This window comes from Cucumis melo, chromosome 6, assembly GCF_025177605.1.
Source record: "Cucumis melo cultivar AY chromosome 6, USDA_Cmelo_AY_1.0, whole genome shotgun sequence".
Taxonomy (NCBI): domain Eukaryota; kingdom Viridiplantae; phylum Streptophyta; class Magnoliopsida; order Cucurbitales; family Cucurbitaceae; genus Cucumis; species Cucumis melo.
The window spans coordinates 28,511,275-28,536,722 of record NC_066862.1 but is presented as its reverse complement, the minus strand read 5'-3'; the positions used below and the strand labels follow the sequence as shown (position 1 = coordinate 28,536,722).

At 28.0% G+C, this 25,448-nt stretch overlaps 2 protein-coding genes across 2 annotated transcripts; both read right to left on the bottom strand.

The window, feature by feature from the left end:
- Positions 1-5,695: 5,695 nt before the first annotated feature.
- LOC127149947 (uncharacterized) lies at positions 5,696-8,245 on the bottom strand. The gene is made up of 6 exons (XM_051086426.1): positions 8,130-8,245; positions 7,135-7,251; positions 6,789-7,045; positions 6,483-6,698; positions 6,216-6,407; positions 5,696-6,134 (listed from the first exon to the last, which is right to left on the bottom strand). Exons 2-6 carry the CDS (start codon positions 7,244-7,246, stop codon positions 5,787-5,789), a joined length of 1,125 nt encoding a protein of 374 aa, XP_050942383.1. The 5' UTR covers positions 7,247-7,251; positions 8,130-8,245; the 3' UTR covers positions 5,696-5,786.
- Positions 8,246-13,904: 5,659 nt separating this feature from the next.
- Positions 13,905-14,852, bottom strand: LOC103503260 (uncharacterized). The gene has a single exon (XM_008467396.3). It carries the CDS (start codon positions 14,760-14,762, stop codon positions 14,100-14,102), a length of 663 nt encoding a protein of 220 aa, XP_008465618.1. The 5' UTR covers positions 14,763-14,852; the 3' UTR covers positions 13,905-14,099.
- Between the last annotated feature and the right edge of the window lie 10,596 nt (positions 14,853-25,448).

The window sequence follows — 25,448 nt, the reverse complement described above, 5'->3', positions numbered from 1 at the left end:
AAATAATTGAATAATACAAAGCAACCAAAAAGGTTGAAAGAGAAGAATCTATAGAAAAAGTTAATTAGAAGTTATAATTAGATGAATGTTGATATCTATATATCTTTGTCCACATGAACCCTATAAGCTTTGAACTTGACCATACTTTTTTCCCTCTTCACCTCTTTCAAATTCACAAATGCATTTCCCAATGATATTGACCCAAGTAGCCAATTGGTAGACCACAAGTACTTTAAAGTGAGAGAAGAACCAATTTTGCTATCATTTGTGGTGGGGAAATTAGTTCATATATATATGATAGGAACTTAGAAATACTTTTACTTCTAAAGCAATGAAAAGGAAGTGAAGGGTTTAGAGATGATTTACTTTTCCCATGATTGAAAAAGCACACATGAATTATTGTTTTTGGGCTTTCACTATTTTTCTACTTGATGTCCATTGAAGATATTTTTTTTTTCCTTTTTAATATAATTTTAATTTTAAGTTAAAATAATATGTTGATTTTTTGTTTAAATCTTAAATTTAGTGTATGGACTACAAGAAAATTAAAAATGGTAGAAAAATAAAATCACAACTAATTATTTTTAAACCCTAATTAAACTCCAACTCATTAGTATTGTTTTTCTTTTTAAAATAAAACACAGCTCATTATTTATACTAATTAGAAAGAAATTTATGGAATGTTTTTGGTTTAATTAAGTTTAATTCAAGTATTTAATTAATATTAAAAATCAGTCATTTTGGAAGAAAAATAAAGTGTGTAAATCAACTACCGTTAAATTAAGGGATGCATCAAGACATCTCAATTAAGTTAACACTTCTATAGTACTTTTGTCACGTCCCAAGACTAAAACCGATATCATTAATTGATGCAAAGGTACAAAACGAGCTAGCTTGAAGAGTCTATAAAAGATAACATAAGAGTTTTGTAGTTGAGCGATATAGTAGGAATTTGTTATTTTCAAACTTTTACCTAATCAAATTAAATTTTTGAAGAAAAACCAAAATCATTTATGGTATATGTGACCATAAACTTAATTTTGATAAATTCAAAACTTTTTGCTTGTTGTTATTACGGTCGTGTTGATTGTGATATTTCATAGAAAAATAAAGTAGGATGACATTAAAAGTCTTACACATATTTGTATAAAAGTGAAAAATACGAGGGACAAAGTCGCATTGAGACGTTTTTAACGTGTTTCAATTTTCCTAACTCACATCCACAAAATTAGATTTAAGGTCTTTTTTTTAAAAAAAAGAAAAAACATTTGTAGAACTAAAGTTGTTTGAAATTTCCCTTTCCCCATATTGTGAAAACATATGTGTGTTTTCTTCTCAAATTTATTTGTCCATAAATAAACAACAAAAGAGAAGGGTTTTACAAAATGACTATACCCTTAGCAAAGTAAATGAATAAATAATTATTTTAAAAGAAGACATTTTTAATTATAAGTAAGTATGTTATTAAAATGTGATTAAAAATAACTTAAGGTTAATAATATATATACAAGTTTTATTATATTATTTGAAATACCCCCTAAATCAAGCACAAAATCCAAGTCTCTACATTGAGTATCTTGATTTTTTCAAAAATACCTTTTAACTATGTTAAAATTAAACATAATTTCTACTCAAATTCATAAATACTATCAAACAATAACCCTTAATTTGTATTAAAAAAATAAATTAAAGTATTCAAGATGATAAATAGTATTAAAGATACCTCACCTCAACAACTTGGAGATTTCGATCTTCTAAAAAAAAAATACTTTTAGTTAATTAAATTACATGGAGTCGTAACTTCTAACTACATTAGTCTTAATCTTTATTAAAGTATGTAACATTACTCAACTAGAAGAACCTAATAAATAAACTAAATATAGCTTTGCATCGATGAAGATTTTGAAGAAAAACGAGGTAAATATTAATATTTTTGAAAGAAGTTAATACGCAATTTTGTTTTTATGAGACCCAATAATCTAGAAGGGAAAGAAGATAACATTATATTGGTGTATTATTGTAGTTTGAAAAGGCCAAATCCAATGGATTTATAATACAAATAATATATATATATATATACATATAGAGTTGCCGTTTTCACCAGGTTGGCTTTGCTTTTCTTGTCCCAAGAACCCTTTATTTTGCTTTTTCCTTTCTTCCATGAAAAAAGGAAAAAGAAAAGAAAAAACATTCAACTTTCACTATTTATTTATATATTATCACCTTGTAATTTCCAATCAAAAGTCAAAGCATATATATTATTTTCTAGTAAGATGAATTTCCTAAACCTCCAAATTAAATTATATAAAACAATATGTTACCTAAATCAAAATTTCAAAACTAAAAATTGATGTTCATTATTTATCGCAATCTAACTAAAGAAATCAAAATTTGATGTGAATTTTGAAAAACGAAAAATAAACCCTAAGAATTTAATAATAAAAGAAATGATTATATAACTTATATAGTAGCTAGTGTTTTAAATTTTAAGATTAATCTTCAAAAGGTAGAAATAAAAAATTAAGATTTGTTTGATTAACTATTTAAAAAAAAAATTGATTACGAAAATACTCTTGGTTTTCTTACCATCTTTTTACTACGACGGATATTCATCTTTCTTAAAACCCTAAAAACATAATATTGTTTTTCTTTAATCATAAATAGCATAGAAAGATCGAATCTCTAACGTCAAACAATATCTATCTTTCATATTTTCTATTCAAATTTTTAGAGCATAAATTTGAATAAGGAGAAACAAATTTTATATTATGATAATTTATTATTTTTCATCATTTGAATATGGAGAAACAAATTTTATGAAACCGTATAACCTAAGAAATAGAAACATTAGGACAAAGTCTGACATCATACACATTCTTTGTTGGTTTTTAATTAAATAAACAAAGATAAAAAAGACCAACATAATAAAACACAAATGCTAAAAAAATTCATATTTGTTGTTGAAAGGTTGAAGTGAGACCAGGAAATTGTTCCCCCCCACCATCCTCATCAAACCCCCTCCTCACCACATTAATTAAAACATAAATATCTATACATCACCATATCACATTCATTTTCTATCTACCTATCTATCTCTATATACCATAATCATAAAATTTTTCAAATCCATACCTTAATTAATCTTACCTTTTATCAAACTTACACAATAGCTCAATGTCTGCTACATCAATGATCATAAAAAAAAAAAAAAAGAAGAAATATACATTTTGAAAGTTGTACTAGTTAATGAAATATCTCGGGCAGAAAGGAAATTGGGTTATTATCATAAAATTTTTTTCGTTATTTTCGTAAATGACACTTTTTTTTATTATTATTTTATCAAATATAAACAGAGTTTCCTTTTTTTTTTTTTCTAAAAAATATTAATATTTAAGGGGGAAGAAAAAGGTTCCATGTCATCCAAAACCCTCTGCTTTATTTTTTATAATTTTGGGGGGGGGGAAGAAAAAGAGGCAAAAGGAGTCTCCGTGTGCGTATGTCTGTCGACATCCCTAAAAGCCCTCGAAATGCAATGTCCCACCAAAATTCCTTCTCTTTTTTCTTTTTATTAAATATTAAATATTTCTGGAAAAGACTAATATATCCTTCCTCTTCTAAATAAAACCTTCCATTTCATTACATTACACTAAAATCCAACTTGGAATTTTGGGACTGTGTATGGATGTAAGGGTTCCCACGTGTGACTTGGGTCCCACTCCCCCACATGATCTGTTCCCCTCCATCGGTCCCACTTCATCCACCGCCTCCCTTTCTAACTATATTCATACATACACGTGTACTCTAGGACACTTCGGTGAATCGATATTTTCATTATATTGTAAAATGTGGGAGAATAACGTAAACAATATTTATAAATGTTTCTCTCGTATTGAGTTTTTGAAATTTAGTGAATGTTAATACTTTTTGGCTTTCTTTCAAAGAAATGATTAGACAAAGTTGAAGTAATGACTTGCTTTCTATGTTTGAGAATCTAAACATAGTTTATAAGATTATAATGTATAATAATGAATCGAGTGATTGAATGTTTGTTAATATGAGTTCGAGTTCGATTGTAATTAACCTGACTTTTCTTTTCAGAAGTTAGGAGTTCGATTACTCATTCCACGATTAATCCTTTAACTTTACTTATAAGTGTTTTTTAGTAATATCAATTGTGGGAAGAGGATGATCGAATTTTCCATCTAAAAGATGAAAGTTATGTCAATTATCGTTGAGTTAAACTCACTTTGACACTCAATTTGTAGATAAACTATAAGAAAATGTATGGAACATATATAACAAGTAATCATTGCGTGTCTAATAAATACTTTTAACTTTAAAAAATATCTAAATAATTCTGATATTTCACAATTCATATCGTGTCTTATATTGTTTCCAACATATTTACTATTTTTTATATAGAATTAAACTACGATAAAAGCCTAGATTCATATACAAATCGAACAAGAAAGAAAAATTGTAATAGAATAGAAAACTTTGTGCGACTATATATATATATATATATATATATATATATATGTATGTATGTATACGTGTATATATGTGTGCACTCACACATATAGGGATTAGTGTTGTGATTGTAATAATTAATTGTATACAAGAGAGAAAGACTAAAATCTTAATTGCTATATTTAAGTCAATGAAAGGGTACTATCAAATGTAAATTTTAATGAAAGACATAATACATCATTGATAAGCTCCCTATTACTCTATAGATATAATTCAATCACAACTATGGTGTAATATATCTTTCCATTATTAGGTGTCTATCAACATATAATAACTATCACATGAATTGTGTTTATTAATAAATTTCTATCATCAATCAGTACCCTACCCTATGTTTCAATCATTCATTGATAAATTTCATTCATGACTAAGATATAAAATTTGTTTAGACCACTCTTTTGAGAGTTATTTTTTAAAACATACAAAAACAATCTCTTTATGCACGTAAACTATACAAATTAACGGGTTATTTTTAATTATAGTAAAATTAACTAAAATATTTTATTTTATGTAAATGATAAACACCGATAGTCATTGGTAGACTTCTATTAGTGTGTCTATCGATGTGTTGGTAGAATCTAAAATTTATCTATGCGTCGTAAATATTTTCTCCAATTATACTATTTACAATATTTCCCAATATCAAATCATTATATTATATAATAAATATATGGTATCAATACTTTTATCTTAATTACTAAAGTGACACTACAAGAAACGGGGGTACTCCCGACGCACAAATACGTCGGCGAAAATGCAAAGTACGTCGGAAAAGGATATCCCGACGTACAAAACGGCGTCGGGAAGCACGTCGGGAGAAATGCGTCGCGAGAGGCTTTCCCGACGCCGTACCAAAGCAGCGTCGGGAAAGGCTTTCCCGACGCCGGAATATGCGTCGGCATGACGGCGTCGGGAAAACCTTATTCCCGACGCCGTCTATGCCGACGCATATTCCGGCGTCGGGAAAACCTGTTTTCCGACGTTTTTTTCCCGACGTAATGAACGTCGGGAAATATTTTTTTATATATTTTTTAAAATATTGTATTTTTACTTTTTTCCTTATAATATTTTGCTCAAACATTCACAATGATGTTCGGATTGCTCAAAAAAATTTCGCGACGTTTTGGATTAAATTAAAATAAATTAATAAATATACAAACACAAATTAAAAAAATAGAATTAAAATTAATAATACGAATAAGTTGACTACAACAAAATATAGTTCTCAATATAGAAAAAACATAAACATAATGAAGCTAGGGATCATGTGGTGGTCCCTGTTGTGCACGAGTTAGGTCTTCAATCATCTTTTTCATAGCTTCCACTTGTGAAGCTAATGCTTGGTGATTTCTATCTTGTACTTCAATCCGTTCCAAAGCTTCATTAAGTTTAGCTTGTAATTCAATCTCTTTTTGTGTGGACTGCGAACAAGATGTCGACGAACTGCTTGCACTTGCCGTTCTGCGGGTCTTCGGCTTGGGTCCCCAACCAAGGCCTTTTGAGTAGCCTGGTCGTCTACCCAACACCTGATCGCATATCTCATCCTCAGAGAGTGGCTGACTACCCTCTGGGATAGGCTGGGATTGGAGTTCCAGCATTTGATTCTGCAACAAATTTAAAAATTATGTTAGGTAACGCGCAAAAATATATAATAAAAGTGGATAATTAATAAGGGTATAACTTACATGCGCATCCTCGGCGGCTTGCGACACGAATGTCCCAGCTCGAACGTGTGTTTCCCGGAACAATTCCACACGATCGACCGGCTGCCCTCTTCTTTCAGCGAGCTCATGCTGTCGTTGTAGAAACGACTTGGACCCGCTACTATGATTGTAAGGCTGCTTCTGTCTAGCAGCCTTGTTTGTCCGTGATTGCTCCTGCATTAAAACAATTATATTGTTTATTTCTTATACATATAAAAACTTGTTATCATAATTAATCATGACAAATACCTGGAATGCACGGCTGATATAATGGTCGCAGAGGAAGTGCCAATCCTCATCACGTCCAACCAATGCGTTTGGTGGGTTGGCACGAGCCTCCTCCGGGTCGCTGTACTTTTTGAAATGTTTATGACAGTCGGCCCGGAACTCTTTAAAGGTCGTGAGCATCTGATGCTCAACAAACCTGTTCATTGCTTGATCATTGAAATCGAGCACAAAGAATCGCTGCACATTACAAACATAACACATTAGATTGGCTAAAGTTAGATATGTTTCAAATGAAATCATATATAAATGTGTAGTGCATTTAATTACCTGGAGGTCGCCCTTGACGACCTCAATGTATTCTCTCCCAACGTCCGTCCACTTAAGACAGCGGACGGGAAATGTCTTTCGCACGCACACGCCTATCGCCTGGCTGAAGCGAACGGCGTGTGGAGAAATAGGCTTCTCCGCTCCAGGGGCGATCGTCATCGGAATGCGCCCATTTATTGCAACGTGGCGCTCTAACTCCAAGAGTCGAGACTGCGCACGTCTCCTAGGAGTCGGAGTCGTTTGTTGAGAAGAAGACTCTGCTCAATAAATAGACAATAACATATAAAGTTAGAAAAAAGAACATGAAATATTTGTAAGTTAAAATGAAGAAAATTCTTAGACTCACCCGTATTGTCGCCCACAGATGATGACCCTCCCGCGATGTTATTATCTAAATCGTCCTCAAACTGGAGGAACATATCGTCCGTCTCCATAAAAGTTGATCGTCGATATGACATAATGGCTATGGACATAGAAAACAAACATTTTCAATTTAACTTAAACCTCCCTCTCCCCAGATAAGTAGTAATTCCATTTCATAATAATTACACGACCACTGTACACAAGATAATCTTCCCCATAGAATCTCTATCAGATCAAGACATCTCGGTATAGACTTAAGCATATTCAAAAATCTCATGCTAAAACTTTAACTTTCTTAAGTTAGCATGCTTATGAAAAAAGAAACTCTTGCATTAAGCAAGTCTCAAATCTAGCTTTGCTTTAAATTATCTCTTTGCTCTAATATTTTCAGAAACTTAGCATTCTAACACATTCTCATAAATCTCATGTTTTAAGAAATATGTTGAGTAGACCCATTAAAACCATCCGTATATAAGATTGAAGAATGTTAAACATTTTGTATAAACACAAAATTAAAAGTTTATTAGGTATTTCTCAAAGTTCAAACGACTAAGTAATTGGAGATCCTAAATCACAATCTCAAATTCAATAAACACCCCCCCCCCCCCAATTCAATATAACCTCAAAAATCTCTACACATTCAAATTTTTTATCAATCTCAAATTCAATTTCAACTTCAATCTCAACGTCAATCTTAAATCCTAAAACCACTTCAAATTCAAATTCAACACTAAAACCTAAAACTAATTCAAAATCTATATCCTAAAACTATTTCAAAATCTAAATTCTAAAACTAATCCTAAAACTAATTAACTAAAGCAAAACTAAAACAAAAACAAAAAAGAACTTTAAACAATTTCAATAATACATACATTTTTTTAACTTTGAAACAAAAAAAAAAAAAACAAACAAACCCTAAACTAATTTTTATCAAAAAAAACCCTAAAAAAACTAAATAAATTTACATATTTCACTTACCTAAAGTGGCAGACGGCGACGAGGAACAACGGCGAGGCGGTCGGCGACAGACGGCGGCGGAACAAAAGGATGGCGGCGACTTCTTCTTCTTCTCCTTTCTTTTTCTCCTCCTCTCGGTTTCGGTTCTGTGAATACAGAACTGAAACGAATTTAAAGGGGATTTCCCGACGCAGTGACGTGGCGTCGGGAAATCCCTCAAAACGCGTCGGGAAAAGGGGAATTCCCGACGCTCATTAAACCCCTTTTCCCGACGTTTAACGCGGCGTCGGGAAAAACCCCTATTCCCGACGCCGCTCCCGACGCACTGTTCACGGCGTCGGGAAAAACCCCTTTTCCCGATTTACTTTTTGCCGACGCCTTCATGTTGCGTCGGGAAAAAAGGTTTTCCCCGACGCCGCTCCCGACGCACTGTTCATGGCGTCGGGCAAAACCCCTTTTCCCGATGTATTTTTGCCGACGCCTTCATGGTGCGTCGGGAAATATGGTTTTCCCGACGCATCTCCCGACGCGTTGTTGAGGGCGTCGGGAAAGCCCTTATTCCCGACGTTCTTTATGCCGACGTGCTTTTCGGCGTCGGGAATTCTCCATTTTCTTGTAGTGTGAGTCTAGATAAATTAGAGAAATTGATACGACCTTCCATTTCTAGAAAAGAAAGAACTTTTTCACAGTAGATTTTATATAATAATTTTTTCTTGTAAAAAATAAATTTGGGGGCAAAACAAAAGTAGAAGAAATAAAGCCAACTTTTTTGTCCAAATACACATATAAATTTTATCAATCAATTACATTTATATATATATATAAACAATTAAACATTTAATGACATGTGAAATAATAATGAAAAGAAGAAATAGATCATACTAAACTATGGATTAATGACATTTGATGATTAGTAGCAAGTAATGTGCAATATTTCCGAACTATATATATACATGAAGTTACAATAAAATAAATTAAACAACAAATCTCAATAAGGTATAGAACCATTTAATACATTACATATTTGGTACAAACAAAAAATAATTAACTAACATTATATTTGATTATTAAATACATTATATAACTTTTTTCTAATGTATTTAATAACATTTTTCTTTTACAAATAAAGAGATAAAATATAATCAAACAAAGAGTTAAAAGAATAAAAAAATGACACCTCTTTCTTAATATTTACTTAACAATAATTGAAACCCTAATATAAAAACTTAAAACACAAGGGACACAACCACACAAGACACGACATAGAACAATGTACGATAGAATATAAGAGGGCACAAACAATTTAAACTATATTTTAGGATAGATAAAATGTTTCTTTTTAAATTCTAATTTTTAATAATGGAACATAAGAAAAAAAAAAAAAAAACATAAAGTAGAGAGACAAGTAGGTACCATTTAAGAAATTAAAAAATGTCTGCTCTATGCATTGCACCCGACAAATATCCCATCTTCATGCTTTCATCAAAATAACAAAATTATACACACACAAAAAAAAAAAAAAAACAAGAAGAAGAAGAAGAAGAAGAAGAAAATTATAAATAAAAGTTCTATTTGTGACCATTATTATTACATTTCACATGGTTTTTGTTATATTTCAATCCCAACCATTCTTCTCTTCTATAATTGAAATTGGACTTGTTGATATAGTTTAAAGTGTTTAACAAGGGTTTACTCTTTATGGTACATTCTTGTCGTTAGAAAAGATTAATCGTTTAATTTTACTTTACTATATACATGTTATATCGTGAAGTTAATAGTAAACTAGCATTTAATTTAAATAAATATTCGAGAAACTAACATTATGGTAATCAAATTGTTGTAATTAATGTCTTGAATCTACTATCTAATACTTCGAATAACTGTATTACGAAAATGTCACTGAATATGTTTTATTTATGATATTGGATTTAGGGTTTAGAAGGATGTCATATACGATCCCTCTAATATCTAAGAAGGGTTCTAATAATAAAATTGTTCTCTTTTTATCTGTAGATGTATGTAGCTAGCACGTTGTTAATAAACCACGCCAATTTTTTTTTTATCGCACTTCTATTCATGCTTTTCACGTATCGTTTTTTTTTTTTTCATATAAATTGGCGGTGGGTTTTTTAATAAAATTATTTTTTTGGAAAAAAGGTAGAGGGATTTGCTGCACATCTAAGAAAACCCTAATATGTGTTGCATTTTTAAAAAATAAGAATATTCATTCTTTTAATATATAAAAAATATGAAACATGTGAATCTAAAACTAATTAGGTGTAGAGATTATTCAAAATTATTTTTCAATATAATCCAACAAGGAAGAATATATTTTGTGAAAAAAAAAAAGTGCTGTAATTATTGAAGAAATTGTGAAGAAGAACAGAAAGGAAATTGGGTTTATTTGAATAAATGAATTGAACAAATCCCAAAAAGAAAAAGAAAATCTCATATTTTATTATTGTCTTAATATGTAATATATTTTAACGTTTTTTTCCTTTTGTTTCTATTTAGATTTAGTGGACAGTTTCCATAATATTAGTAATTTGATAGGGTAACCAACTATTGAAAATGACTATTAAATTCAACATAAATAATTAATAGGTTTACAACAAAATAAATTTCATTCACCATAAATAAATATGGCCTATATATATATATATATTAGAATCTCATGTCACGTGATAAGCTAGGAAAAAGTTCGATATTAATAATCTATTATTCATCGGAAGACAAGAGAGATCTTTCGACGCACGAAATCGTCGAAAGATATACGAAAAAGCTTTGGGAAAGGATCTCTCGACACATAAATACCTGTCAAGATCGGAGTTGAGTGAAATGCATCAGTAGAGGATCTCCCGACACAGCATGTCCTAATGTTTTTTTTTTAAAACAAATACATAAAAAAAAAAATACATCATCTCTCAATGCCAGATATCATCTCTCGACACCATTTCTCTCGACGGTCTAAACTGGCGTCGGAAGATCTGAAATTTCTTGTAGTAAGTAGACAGATTTTGTATTTTGGTTTATATATAAATTATTTTTGTACTAAACTCCCATGTCTTTTTTCCTATTCTTGTTTTCATTAATCTTTTAAAACATTTAAATATAAAAATTACATTTGATACCATCATTTAGGTGTCGATCTTTTCAAATTTGTAATAATTTAGTTGGATAGTTTTAACATTTTAATGGACAGTTCAAATCAATTTTAATAAATAAACATACTTAGTCTCTAATCAATATTTTCCGTTATATGTATATAAGAAACTCATTTTTAATTTCCATGAGGCTAAAATTGTCTTAAATTTAATAGGATTAAGGCAAAACTTTCACCAAAAGTTTAATATTAAAAATAGAAATATTAAGTTCTAAATACCAAAAATATTGTAAAGTAGAAAAGGAAATAGCAACTAAAATTAAAGATTTCTTTATCACTAATTTTAACATGGAAATAGTAGTAATTAATATCTCTATAGGCTTTGATTGCAAACCAATTTGAAAATAATAATTAGAAAGAAAAAAAAATACAAGACATGATAGGACAAATGAATTTTATTTTCAATTTTCAAAATAAATCAAAGAAAAAAAAAAATTCTCTCCCCATCCCAACCTACTTTTAATTAAATACAAAATATTTGACTCAATATCATTTGTTCAAAAAAAAAAAATATATAGAATTTTTTGTTTAATTTGATTGATTAAATAGTTGATTTTTCCACAATGACAATGGAATTTTAAGGGACAAAAGTCAGACAAATATTACATTAAAAAATTAAGATATATATATATATATATATATATATATATATATATATATATATATATATATATATTGTTATATTATATTTTTAGTGTCCAAAAATTGCAAACACCCAATCCGACGGCTGGATTGATTTTGACTTTCCTTGCTTTAAAAAGGAAAATAAAATCAAATTCAAATTCAAGGTTTTTATTTTATTTTATGGGATTTAGAAAAAAATGTATATTATCTTTGAAAAGATTAGATTAGATTTTTGGTTGACAAATACAACGTTATATATAAAAATACAACACAGCCCAATTGGTTGTTTGTGTTGTGTGATAATTAAAATATAGAGTTTTTTTCAAGAAAAAAAATTGACAAATTATTTACGACTAACAAAACCACTAAAAGATAAAATTCATTATACAATAGATTCACAATAAGAGAACATGGTAATAATATTGGTCACGTCAGAATGACTTTGACTAACTAAATAAAAATCATACAACTGGAACGATATAAAAGTGTAGTTTCAATTAAAGAGATCGAAAATTTAAATCTAACTCACTCCTAAGGAATTTCTTCATTTTTAATTCTTGTATTGTATAAATAAATTTGTGATAATTTAAAAAACATATCTCAAAGTCAAAAATATAGAATTTGTATGAAATAACTTGTGGATATAAATATATAATAACTTAAAATAATAATAAAAAAAAAAGGATGTATGAACCCATAACACAACATGGTGAGGTATTAATATATGTATATATTTAAGATTTAAGAATATTCATTCCCTTTGTGGATATAGGTTTTGAAAAATACATAATATAATACAAATGAGAATAAAAGGCCAAAACTAAGCTTTAAAATTTAATATAAAGTTCACTCATTCAACATGCAAATATCATAATTTTTCAACGTTAATAAAAAGAAATACATAATTTTTTTTTTAATTTTTTTGTAATTAAATTAATCAAAGTCGTTAGAGATCTAACCGAAAGTATAATTGTAGGATTAGAAAATTACCAATTCACAAGAGAAAAAAAAAGAGTACATATTATAAAATTATACTTATTTGAATTAATTAGTTCATATCTTAAAAGAAAATAATTAATTAGCATGTGCTAAGGTTCGAAGTATATGAATAGTAAATCTAAACTTATAATTAAATTAATACTAAGTTGAATTATTAATTAATGCGCCGTTATAACATGATTAGGAAAGTAGTTAATTAATTATGTGGTTAATTATATGGTTTTTGGAAGTGTGTTTGATGAACTAAGTTTATAATAATTTTAAATCAAAGTTGGAATTAGAATCTGAATCAATATATTGTTTGAAAAAAGAATCTTTATTGAAATTTGGCCACCTCATACACTAATTTGTAAACTTTTTTTTTTTTTTCTTTTTTCATTTTGCATTTGGCATCATATATGTCTAGTAGTAATATGATGATTGATTGATTGACATAAACATCAACATCAATTATTTCTTATAAATTCATTAAAAATTTGTTCTTTGATGAACAAATTTAAAGGCTAAATTTTGAGGAAAGTACAGAAAATTAGAGTAAAGGGGATAGGTAGAGGAAGGGTTCACATGTTGGAACCACAAAACTTAAGGGAGGGGGTAGGGCCAAAAAGGAATTAATAAGTTTGCATTATTATGAAATATGAGGTAGATAAATTTCTTAACTTAGAAACATTTTCTATCTACATTACAAACATTAAATAAAATAAAATAATGATAACGATAATAATATAAAGTTTGGCAAAATGTCACCAAATGAAATATATTGTAATGTCCCATTTTGATTTGAATGAGATGAGGAATTGATATCCCAATTTCTTCAATAATTGTCGACTTTTTTTTTTTTTCTTTTTCCCTTATCAAAAATCAATATCTCCAAAATTGCTATTCTTGGCCCCTCCTATGTATTCATCTTACTATTTTCGGCCCCGCATCTTTCTAAAATTCCACATTTATTATCACCTTAATTAAATATTCATAATTTCCCACTAATTAGTAAATTACACAAACCACAATTTACAATAATAAAAATTATAAATAATAATAATAATAATAATAATAATAATGTGCAAAATATTCTTTTAATTTCACCTTCGTCTTTCTTTGAGAGATATATATATATATATTATATATATATATATATATATTTTTTTAATTTTTCAATTCGAAATTTGAAAAATTAGAAGGAAAAAAAATAATAAATTCAAAATTCAACCTCGGTGTAACGGAGAACGTTCCGTGAGAACGGGTTTAGAAATCTTCGTTTGCCGGAATGCTTTGATCGGACTCGGAAAATACCAGGTCCTGGGCTTGACCGGTGGCCGGACAATTCTCCCACCGGAATCAGCAACCGCAACCGATCTCGAACGGATCATCAACTTCCGTCTCATCGCCTCTTCAACTTCCGCTACTTCCTTTGCCCTCCGTCTGAAATCAATTTCCCCACCGTCGTTCCTCTTCTTACTCTTCGACCTGAAAATCGACCAAAACGACGACGTTCTAGCACTGTTATTACCAGAAGAGGAACAATCATCAACAGAATCAGCAACAAATCGCGATCTCAGAAACGGAATGGCCGCGAGAGAGCGAGAACGACGGAAAGCCGGTTCACCGTCGATGAGATTGGAGAGACGGCCGACGGATCCGAGATCGGCGGAGGAGAAACGAGAGAAAGAAGAAGAAGATGAAGAAGAAGAAGAAGTAGTGGTAGTATTGGTTGTAGCGCAACAATTACAAGGACGGACGTTGGCACAATCAGGACAGAGAGTGACGAGACGGTCACGGAGACAGAGAGGACAAATCCCAATCCTCCGTCGTTTGGAAGGGTGTTTTGGACACTTCCATAGATCGTCTTCATCGCCATAGAACGCCATTCTTTTGTGTGTGTTCTCAGTGATGAAATTTTCGAGTTTCCTTCTCTCTTTCTTTCTTTCTTTCTTTGCAAAAACAAATGGCTATGCCTTTTTTTCACATAGCCCAAACTTTATAAAGCTTCTACATGTTAGTGGGGACGTTTTAACTATAGTTAGTTTTTAACTAACCCTCCTTCATTCCCTTTGGTTAACCGTTCCGCCTTCTTCTAATTTCTCTCCTTTCTTCATTTACAACGTCGCCGTTTTCATCTTTTTTTCTCCCTAACTAAACGTTTTATTCCATAAATTAATTACTTTTTAAAATATATTAAATCACTCTTAAAATTCATTATTATTAATGCATATACATACATACATACATATATACATACATATATATATATATATATATATATATATATGATAACACCTAAAATTCAAAGACCATAAGAATAATGAAACAGACCTAATGTCAATATCACCGAATCAAACTCATTTTTCTTGAATTATATGTTTAGTTTGCTTTCTTCTATGGTCCAGTGTACTCTTTTTGTACTGATTTTGTCATAGAAGAGAGTTTTTGGTTCTACTGGGTACAATCTTTTTAAATAATATGGTATACAAACCTAAAAGATTGGATTGTTCCCTATTTGGGAGAAGGATGTGACTTCTTAACAACAATCATTTCTATCTTCCCCTTATACTTTACACAACTCTTTCTCTTGTTTTACTATGAAGTGTGTTTGTGTGTCCTAAAGATATAAAAAAAAATGGAGATTTTAATTACTAGTTTTTGTTGACTTTTTGTAGCTCCCTAAAGTGTTTTTAATTAATAGGGTTCCTATGTCCCGTCGATTTAAACACGTTTAATCGATATTATCTTATTAATTATTACTATTTACTTGAATGTTAACATTATGTACCTTTTTTATTAGACTTAACAAACATGACTAAACATAATGTATGTAATAATAAGAAGCACGTGGCATGACCATTATCACACGTTGAACGAAAATGACTTCCTTTTCTTTCTTTTTTGTACGTTTCTTAATTTTATAAACTCAAGCTTAAGAAATCGAACTAGAATTTGCAAAAAAAAGTAAACGAGAAGACTATACTATTAATTTTAGAAAATCTTAATTAACACATTATGCCATTATTTAAATAATAATTATCGATTGAGACGAAACATTTGAAATAAGAAATTCCACCTAAGAACTACATAAATATATATATATATATATATATATATATATATATATATATATATATATATATATATATATTCTCATTTCAGCAAAAAGGAAGAATTAAAAAGGGGTGATAATTCTAAAACAAATATAGACAAATTCATTAAAGTGGAAGTCTTAAATTAGTAATTTAATTTAATATTTTCATTGTAGCCCTTTGCCCTATGCAATATTGCATCATTTACTCTAAAACCTTTTAAATTTTTGTTTGCGTCCTTTTGTGATAAAGTGTTTTAATGTTTGTTCATTTTTGGTCATTTAGAGACATTGAAATGATAATAACTTTCTAATATATATATATATATATATATAATAAGTTTTTATCTTAGGAATAAATTAAATTACCCTCAAAATAAATTTTATGTCAATCAATAAACATAATTATTAATGTAAATTCTATCCAATATTTTATTAGTTGGGAACAGCTAATTGAATTTATTTTAGGAAAAAAAATAATCATTTATTATAATTTTCTTTTATATATTTAGTACATTAGTTTATTTTTATTCAAAAAAAAAAAAAAAACTATGTAACCATCTTTTGTTTCCAAAAGTACAAAATTTTAGAACAGAATCTTAAGTAAGGATAGATTAAACTACGTCGTATTAGGGGGGGGGGGGGGGGTGGGTTGGGTGGGGGAAGAAAAGAAGAAACTACGTCGTATTAAGGGGGAATGGAAGGGATAAAAATATTGAGCGTAAAAAAGGGATCGGACTGTGAGTCGTCGGAGTCGGACTCAGTGGTTTTGTTTGTTGCATTCCTTCACCAAACTCCCTTATATCTCGGACCAATGAAATTAACTATTTAACTAATTAATTAATATTCTCATATTTGTTTTTGTTGACTCAGCTGTATCCTTAAAACTTCCAAAATCTTTTTGTTTTTCTTTTTTTTCTCTTTTCAAATTACTAATTGTCCACTAAGTATGTATTTAATTTGTAGACATTTCACGTGAATTATGGAGTGTTTTTGTGTTAATTAAAATCGCATATTATTGTATCTAAGTTTAGAAAACTTTGGGTTATAAGTTTAATTCAAAAAAGAAATTAAAAACAAAACAAAAACAACAAAACGATTTGTTTGTACAAGGGTTAGTATGCTCGCTTCGACCTTGCAAACCGAGGCACACAACTATTGTGAGTCGGATGGACCGATATACGTACTAATTAATTATTGATCGTTTTACCGCTACTTCAACCTAGGTTCTAATTCAAAAGAATTATTCCACACTAAATTACCTTTTTTTTTTTTTTATCAACACTTTTTTTTTTTAACTTTAGAAATCTATTGAATAGCTAATGAAAGTTAAAAGGACTAAAATGATCTTTTACTATTGAGCTTTATCTCTAGTTGTTTTTGTATTGAACTATGTATCGTCCCTGTGCTTCATTGAATATATATCGGAAATGATGAGGGTGTTAAAAGGTGCACTTATTGACCCTCTGTATCTTTTTCTAAAACAAAATAAAAAGAAAATAGAAAAAGTGCTCAAAAGTAAGTTAACGGAGATATATAGTTAGAGGAACATAATATATATCCTTTAGAGGTTAAAAATTTTTAATTCAAGGATGGAGGATCAAGGTAATATTAATTAGTATATCTATCTACCTATGGTTGATCGAGGAAAATTGAAATGTAGTTAAACACCACACGTTTTTGTAAGTAGGTGAGAAGAAATAATATTAAATCATCGACTTGACTTATACATTCTATAGTTTTATTGTTCATTTGTTTTGATTTGATTGTGTAATATTTAGCTAGAATTTGTATGATAACACAGTTCTTACAAAGAAAAAAAAAAGATTTTTTAAAATATTAAAAATCAGTAATAGAAAAAAAAGAAAAATGGTGATCGAACGAACCATGAATGATTGAGTTTGATCGAAATTGTATTGACATAAATTATTGTCAAACCCTTTCGTTTTCATTTATCCGTACGATTCCTTGAAGATGAATGTGAAGACAACAGGAAAGAAACAAATCCAAGAGAAAAAGATTAAAAAGAAAGAAAAAGAAAAGGGTAAGTTTTTGTTTGTTGGGATTGAAAAAATTTCAAAGCAAAATTTACAAACACATAAAAACAAAGTGTGTATCTGCAGCAACTCATCATCTTCCTACACTTTGATAATCAATATCTTAAAACAGACAACATTCTGATTTTCTACCTCATATACCTTTCCCTTCTATTTCTAGACAATAAATTTGTGGTCTTTTTAACCCTTTGTTGTATAATGGGTGTAAAGAAAAATTAGAATTATTCATCCTCTCCTAAGATAATTAGGGTTTGAAAATTTTCTCAATATAACTCGAAATATTTGTTTTGATATGTTGATATGTCTCAATTAGTGAGATTTTCATCAAAATGATAGAATAGAAATTGAGAAGACAATATATATGATTGATGGGTGTGAAAATTGAAATATTGTTTTTGACATTATGAAATTAAATTTAATTTTTTTAGGGAATAAATTAGAAATAAATCAATAAACAAAAATAGTATTTTAGCTATTGAGACAAAGAAAATGTGTTGAATGGGGGCCCAATACATAAACATCATTCATATGTTATTAAGCCCAAAACTTCATTGGGTCCAAAATCCCACATTTTTTTGGAATTTGATTGAGATTGTGGAAAAGAAAATGAAAAAATAAAAAATAAAAGAAAATAAAAAATGTCAAGATCACGGTCTATTATTGTTAGACGTTGATAATTTTTATCAGTGACAATCTGCTATACTTGAAAATAACTTAAAACTAATAATAAAAAAAAATTGTAAATACCGAGTGAAAAAAAGATATATCATTTATAAATTTCATCCTTATAGTTAGGTGAAAGTTAACATTTAGTTCCTATGGTTTTAAAATTAAAATTGAATTCATATGATTTTATAAAGTCTCAAAATTTGTAATTTAAACAAAAGAGTAATCGATAAAACTACCGATGCTAAAACACATAAAAATAAGTATTAGAAAATTTTGAAAAAAAAAATCTAACTAGCAAATTTCGAAAAAAAAAATCTAACATGTATCCCTCGAACTAAATTTCGCAATAAAATTTCAAAATAAATGGATTAAAATAATTTTTTTATCATTATAGAAATGTTCGAGTGCACCTACTGATTATTGCATGTCATTTTTCTTCGACGGATGGGTTGATTTGATTGAATGAAAACGATTTTTTTTTTAATTTCTATTTTAATGCAAAAGTGTTAAAAGAAAGTCTTATTCCAATATCTCAAAACCCAATTTTCTTTTTCATTATCAAAGCTTTCTCTTTTGATGTCATTTTTCCATTTCCAATCTCATCACAATCCCAAAGTAAAAAAACCTAATTTTTAAAGAGAGAGTTTGGAAGTCATTAGAGACAAAGAAAAGTTCAAATTAAAAATTGAGGTTTTTGCTTTACATTTTCTCTCTCTTTTCCCATTAAAAGATAAAGATTTTCATATCATTTTTTACCTTTTTTTTTTCCTTTCTAGTTTTAGGCTAAATATATATTTTAATCTTGAATTAGCAATATTTATAAAGTCGATTTTTTTTAAAAAAAATTGACTTCTAAAATTATTATCTTCCCCGAGATAACGGTTTCTTTTAATGTCTATCTCATTTCATCTAAATATATAGAGAGTTAGAATTGGATTTTAATGTCTATCTCATTTCATCCACGTTCATTCACGTAACTTTTAAAATCAAATCCTACCCATTTTTAGATATTTATAAAATGAGATTTTACGTTTTTAATAGATTTTTAATATACTAAAAAAATGTAAATATATATACATTATTTCACACGTCATAGTTTATTTGTTGATGTGTTTACTAATATTCCAAAAAATATAAAGAAGCAATCACATATATTGTACAAATGGTCTAATTTTATGCACTCATCAAATATATCCTAATTTAATACATCGACACCAAATTTTTTTTTCTTTTTTAAATTATAGGTAAATATAAGTGTCTCTATCCATCCAAATTCCCAAATGATGTTTTGGGGGACTTCTAGAATGTTCCAAACTCAAATTTATATCCTCGAACTCATAGGTAACAATAATCTCCAAAACAGAAAAAAAAAAAAAGATAATTAAATTTAAAGGGGAATTAAAAAAAAATCTCTCCAAGTCAAAAACCTAGAGAAGTGTACTTATTGCTAAATTAATTTTATTAGATACAAACCCTAATATTTTTAAAGATTAGAAACTTTTTAATTCGAATTAGTAATATTATAACTTTTTTTTTGATACAATAGTTGTAAAGATGAATGATCGAACCTTTTACATAAAAAAAAATCATATCAAATATGATGGAACTAAATTACGATTATAAGTTAGGAGAAAGAAAGAAAAGAAGGTAAAGTATTAGTTATAATTTTATCGAAAACATAAAAGGAAATATCTCACACCCGAGATTGTCACAATCCCATAGGATTTAAAAGAAGTGATTGTGGTTGTGAAGTAAACTTAGAAGTACCCCTTTTGACAATGAAATTAGAGATTAGAAAGAAAAATTAATTAAAGTTTGGGTCTTTGGGGACAACTTGTTTTGTCCTCTTGGCCCTCCTAAAAGCCATTCTAATCCTCTCCCTACCCAACTTGCTTCTTCCCACAATCCTTTTTGTCTTTTCTCTAAAATCCCCACTTTTAGTTTTATCTTCTTTTCTTTTTCCCTCTCATCATTATCTCGACCAAACTCGATGGAATTCAATTTCCGATGAAATCATCCAATATTGAATTGTCCTAAACTAAACTAAGTATGTTTAACTCTATGTTTTTTATGGTCAGAAAATGTACACTTTGTCTGTATAGGAAATAGTAACTTCAATTCTTTAAAGTTTTTGATCTTAACCCTCTCTTTTATGTCCGTCGCTGGATTTTTCTTATTCAGATGTGATATTGATTCATTCATAACTTTCTACTAAACTCAGGGTGTTACATTTTTTAAGATATGAAAATTGTATTTAAAAGTATAAAATTAAATATTAATTATTTATTTTGAATAATTTAAAAGTATTTGTTTAATTCTGAATGATTTGGAACACAACAAGATTGATCTTAATAATTTCAAATGTTTATTTAACTACTCTAAATTAATTTAATTTTGAATTTTTCAAAAAGTAAAAAATAAAAATTGATTTTAATTATTTTTAAAATTTATTTATAATAAAAACATGTTCTTTTTAACTGTTTGAATTAAAAACATAAAAAAATTACATAAACCACAAACAAACAAACAAACAAAGAAAGGGTTTGTTTGGGACAGAATCTATCCATTATTTTATAAGATTCTAATTTCTTGATGAAAGTACTAAAAGTAAATTCATGTGTCACTTTGACTTTCAAATAAATCACATTTTTGTTAAAATATAAACACATAATTTACATGGTTTAATGATTCATATTGTTGATTATAATAAATAATTTCTTTAAACAAATTCCCAAGTGTTATTTTATTCCTTTTACATAATTTTAATATATGGATATGATTTTAGAAAATTGAAAAAAAAAAACCCTTTAATTATAATGTGTGTGTGTGTGTGTATATATATATATATGAGTGATTAAGAAGCATTTCATGTGTTGAGATGTTTATTTATAATTAATTAGATTTGACAAAAATATGTATTTTTTTTTCTTCTTTTTTGTTCTTAGAAGATTCTTGCAATTTCAATCTATAAATGAATATCCCTTGATAACTTAATTACCCTTTGCAAAATAATAAATAAACTTAAATCAATTTTAATGATATTTGACTTTTGAAAATTTTAGCTTATAGAATATCATCTATATTACTTCTGCTTATGAGTTTTTTTTCTCTCCTTTTATCTACTTTTTCACTCTTATTTAATTTTCAATACACAAACTAAGTTTTTGAAAACCTTCTTTTATAAAACAAAAAATTGGTTCGAGAATATTCAAGTTAATACATAATCGATCCATTCGACAATACGAGACGGTGTTGTATAATACAATTTGTCTTTCACAAATAAACAACCTTTTTTAATCTTTATTGAATTCAAATATTTCTTTAAAAAAAAATGAGAATTATACGAAGATGAAAGGAATATAAATTTTAATAATCGAGAAAATTTTAAAATAATAAGAAATAATATTTTAGAGTGCATTTAGTTAATGATTTGAAAAGAACAAAATTATAAACAAGTGATAAAACAAATAAAAAAATGATCACGTTTTCAAAATTTTTACCATTTGAATCCTAAAACCCAAAAATAATTTTTTGAATCCATTTAATTTTGGTAAGAAAGTATAAAATAAAATCCAAATTACAAGACTTCAATTTATTTATTTTCCATTACGAAGATGAATTCATATGAAGTAAGTGCATAAAGATTAACTTTATACTATAGTTTAGTTGTATCAAATACATATGAAGTATAACGTCAGTGTTTATTATAATCAATTTATTTATTTTTCAAACAAATTAAAAACTACTTTAAAAGGAAAAATAACTTTTTACATGAACAGAGAACATTACCATATAACATAACAACTATACATAGGGATGAAAAGATTTGATCAAAGAGATAAGTTTCATACGTAAAAAAAAAAAAAAAAAAGATTGTAATCTTGAAAAAGTGAAACTAAATAAATAAAAGTTTGATCACTTTTGGAATTGTACAATGATACTTTAGAATGTGTTGGGACAATTTTATTTGTATCTTTCTAATTAAATTTTGTTTTATACTTTAGTTAATAAAAGATAATGTTTGTTTTAATTAAGGTTATAAAACATGTTTTTCATGAAGCTCATGTTTTTCACACAAACAATATAAGTTGATATAATAATATTAAGTTTAGGGCGTGACATTTTCTACGTTTGTTTTAAGTATAAGTTTAGAGTATAGAAATATTAATAAATTTAATAAAAATTTACTTTCTATAAGCAACTGAGAGAGATAGACAATTCAAATGGACTTTAAATATTTTCAAAACAACATTTTGGGTCTTATTAAAGAAAATACGTTTTAAATTTGAAATTTTGCGATGCGTGATTATTTTTAAAATAAAAAAACGTAATAAATATGAATATGTCTCTTTACGCATGATATCAATTATGAGCGTTCGAAATTTGTACTTAAGTGGACTTATATTTAAACTTGTATATTGACTTAAGAGTACTCGTATTAACTAGAACGAACATAATTCAACTGATTTATTTACGATGAATTATGTTAATAAACAAGAGTTTGAGAAGGTATGATACCGTAGTTGAAAAATACCGAATGGGAGAGATCTCGGGAATATATAAGATAAAAGGGGATGAGGAGATGAGGGGATGGGAGAAAAAGGGGAAAAGGAAAATGGTGAAAGTGGTGGACCCAAATGAAAGGAAAAGAGTGTGGAAAATGCAACAAAGTGAAAGAAAACAAAGTGGGAGTTAAGAGGTCAAGGGCGGTGTGCTATGGCCGTTGTCTTTCAATTCAAACCATTTCAACCCCTTTGACTCACACACTCTCTCTCTCTCTCTCTCTCTCTTTCTTTTTAACTCATTTCCCTTCCCTTTCCTTTTTCTTTCCTATAAATTTGGTTTTATAACGTTTGCACGTCTCGTCTTTGAGAGAGCGTTTTAATCAAGATTTTGATTATTATAGTCCGAGATTATCATGGTTGGATTACAGAATAAAATAGTAAACATTGTAACAAAGAATAAAAAATAGTGTATGTAAAATGGCGAAACTGTAGCAAATAGTAAATACCGTAGCAAATGGGGTTGCAAAATAGTATTTACTAAAGCAAGGGGTGTTTGCTATAGTTTCGGATAATTATTGTTTTAAACACCCCCTAAGTTTTGAGTTTGGTTTTTAATTTAGCTCTTAAGTTTCAAAATGTGTTACAATTTTATCCCTTAAATTTTGAGTTTTGTTTTAATTTGGTCCCTAGCGTTCAAATTGTACACTTTTGGCCATAATTTTTTTTTAACGTCTTGAGTATAAGAAGGAGACATGAATGAACTAATATTACTTTTGAATGAAATGAATCACGAAAATATGAAAGTATAGTTGAGAAAGACTTAAAAGTCATTATTTATTTCAATAAGGTGCTCTTTTCTATTTAGTAGTTTAATAATAAGAACTTCAAAGTTAAGCATGTTTTGGCTTAAAACAATCTAACACCAGTTGAAAATTTCACATGATCTTGAAATAATGATCCATGTCGAATTTGTATTTTGAATATCCTAGACTTAAAACGTTACAATTTTTTACTAAATATTCATATCAATCTTCGATCCTTTTAAGAATAATATTTTGAAACACATTAGACTAATTAAATCGAAATTAAACCCAAAATCTAGGATTAAGATATTCATTTTCCAAGAATTTACCTATTTTAATTCATATTATTCAAGACTTCATACATTATTGTGGATATAAGTAACTCTTTTCAATTCACTTCTAGTAATTTTTTTTTTAAAAAAAAGACTTAAAGTCAATTCAATTTATGTTTCCCAACCAAAAAAAAAATTAAATAGTTTTTCTATTTTTTTTTTAATAAAAAAACCCATTTCTATCTATATTCAAAATTATAACAAAAATATCAAATTTAAAGAAAAAGAAATAAAATTTTTAGTAAAAATAGACCACAAACTAAATATTGCAATAAATAGCACAATAGGTCAAAATTGCACAACCATCATTACACACTCTTCTCTTCTAGATATTGACTTAGTGAACTCTTCTATAACACTTTCCTTTTCTTTATTTTATTTCATCAAACCAATATTTAATTTAATTATCCTTTCACTTTTTTTTTTTTTTTTTAATTTACAACTTTCTTCCTCACAATTTATTTAATATATTTTCATGTTATATTTGTTAAGAAATATTTTAGAATTTAATTTTTATGATTTAATAAAAATATAAAAATATATTTATAGTAAAAAAATATAAATAGAAAAAAAATAATATCAAACCTCAAATCACAACAACTATATTCAAACTTTTAAAATCGTTAAACAACTAAATTATAACATTCTCGTAATTTTTAATTCTAACTATTTTTTATTTTCACTTTTAAAATTTTTTTAAAAAATAATCGAAATATTTTTTTATATAAAAATAGTTTTTTTACTTAAATTTTGCCTATATAGTGAAAATATATAGTATAATAAATTTGATAGGAATTAGGCATAATTATGCAAATAAAGAATTCAAAATTTCTTTTTCCCTATCAACCAATTAATTTCAACATAAAAACACTTAGAGCTAATGAGTGTTAAGTGAATTATTTGTATAGATATTTTGTTGAGAGTTTGCAAGTTGAAAGATACAATAGATAATGAATTTCAACATCCACCATAATTATTATAATATATTCTTTTATTTTTCCATTTTCTTCCTTAAATATCCATTTTTATAATTAATATTTATGTCTGTGGTATATATTATTCATTACTATACCTGAAATATTAAGATAGAGAGAGACAGCCATTGACTTTTCATA

Bases quoted from the DNA above. Each gene is read 5' to 3' on its own strand.
- LOC127149947 (XM_051086426.1), bottom strand. From the start codon at position 7,246: ATGTCATATCGACGATCAACTTTTATGGAGACGGACGATATGTTCCTC. The intron at 7,046-7,134 runs GTGAGTCTAAGA...TTTATTGAGCAG, and splicing joins ATCTGTGGGCGACAATACGG to AGTCTTCTTCTCAACAAACG. The intron at 6,699-6,788 runs GTAATTAAATGC...TGTAATGTGCAG, and splicing joins TCGTCAAGGGCGACCTCCAG to CGATTCTTTGTGCTCGATTT.
- LOC103503260 (XM_008467396.3), bottom strand. From the start codon at position 14,762: ATGGCGTTCTATGGCGATGAAGACGATCTATGGAAGTGTCCAAAACAC.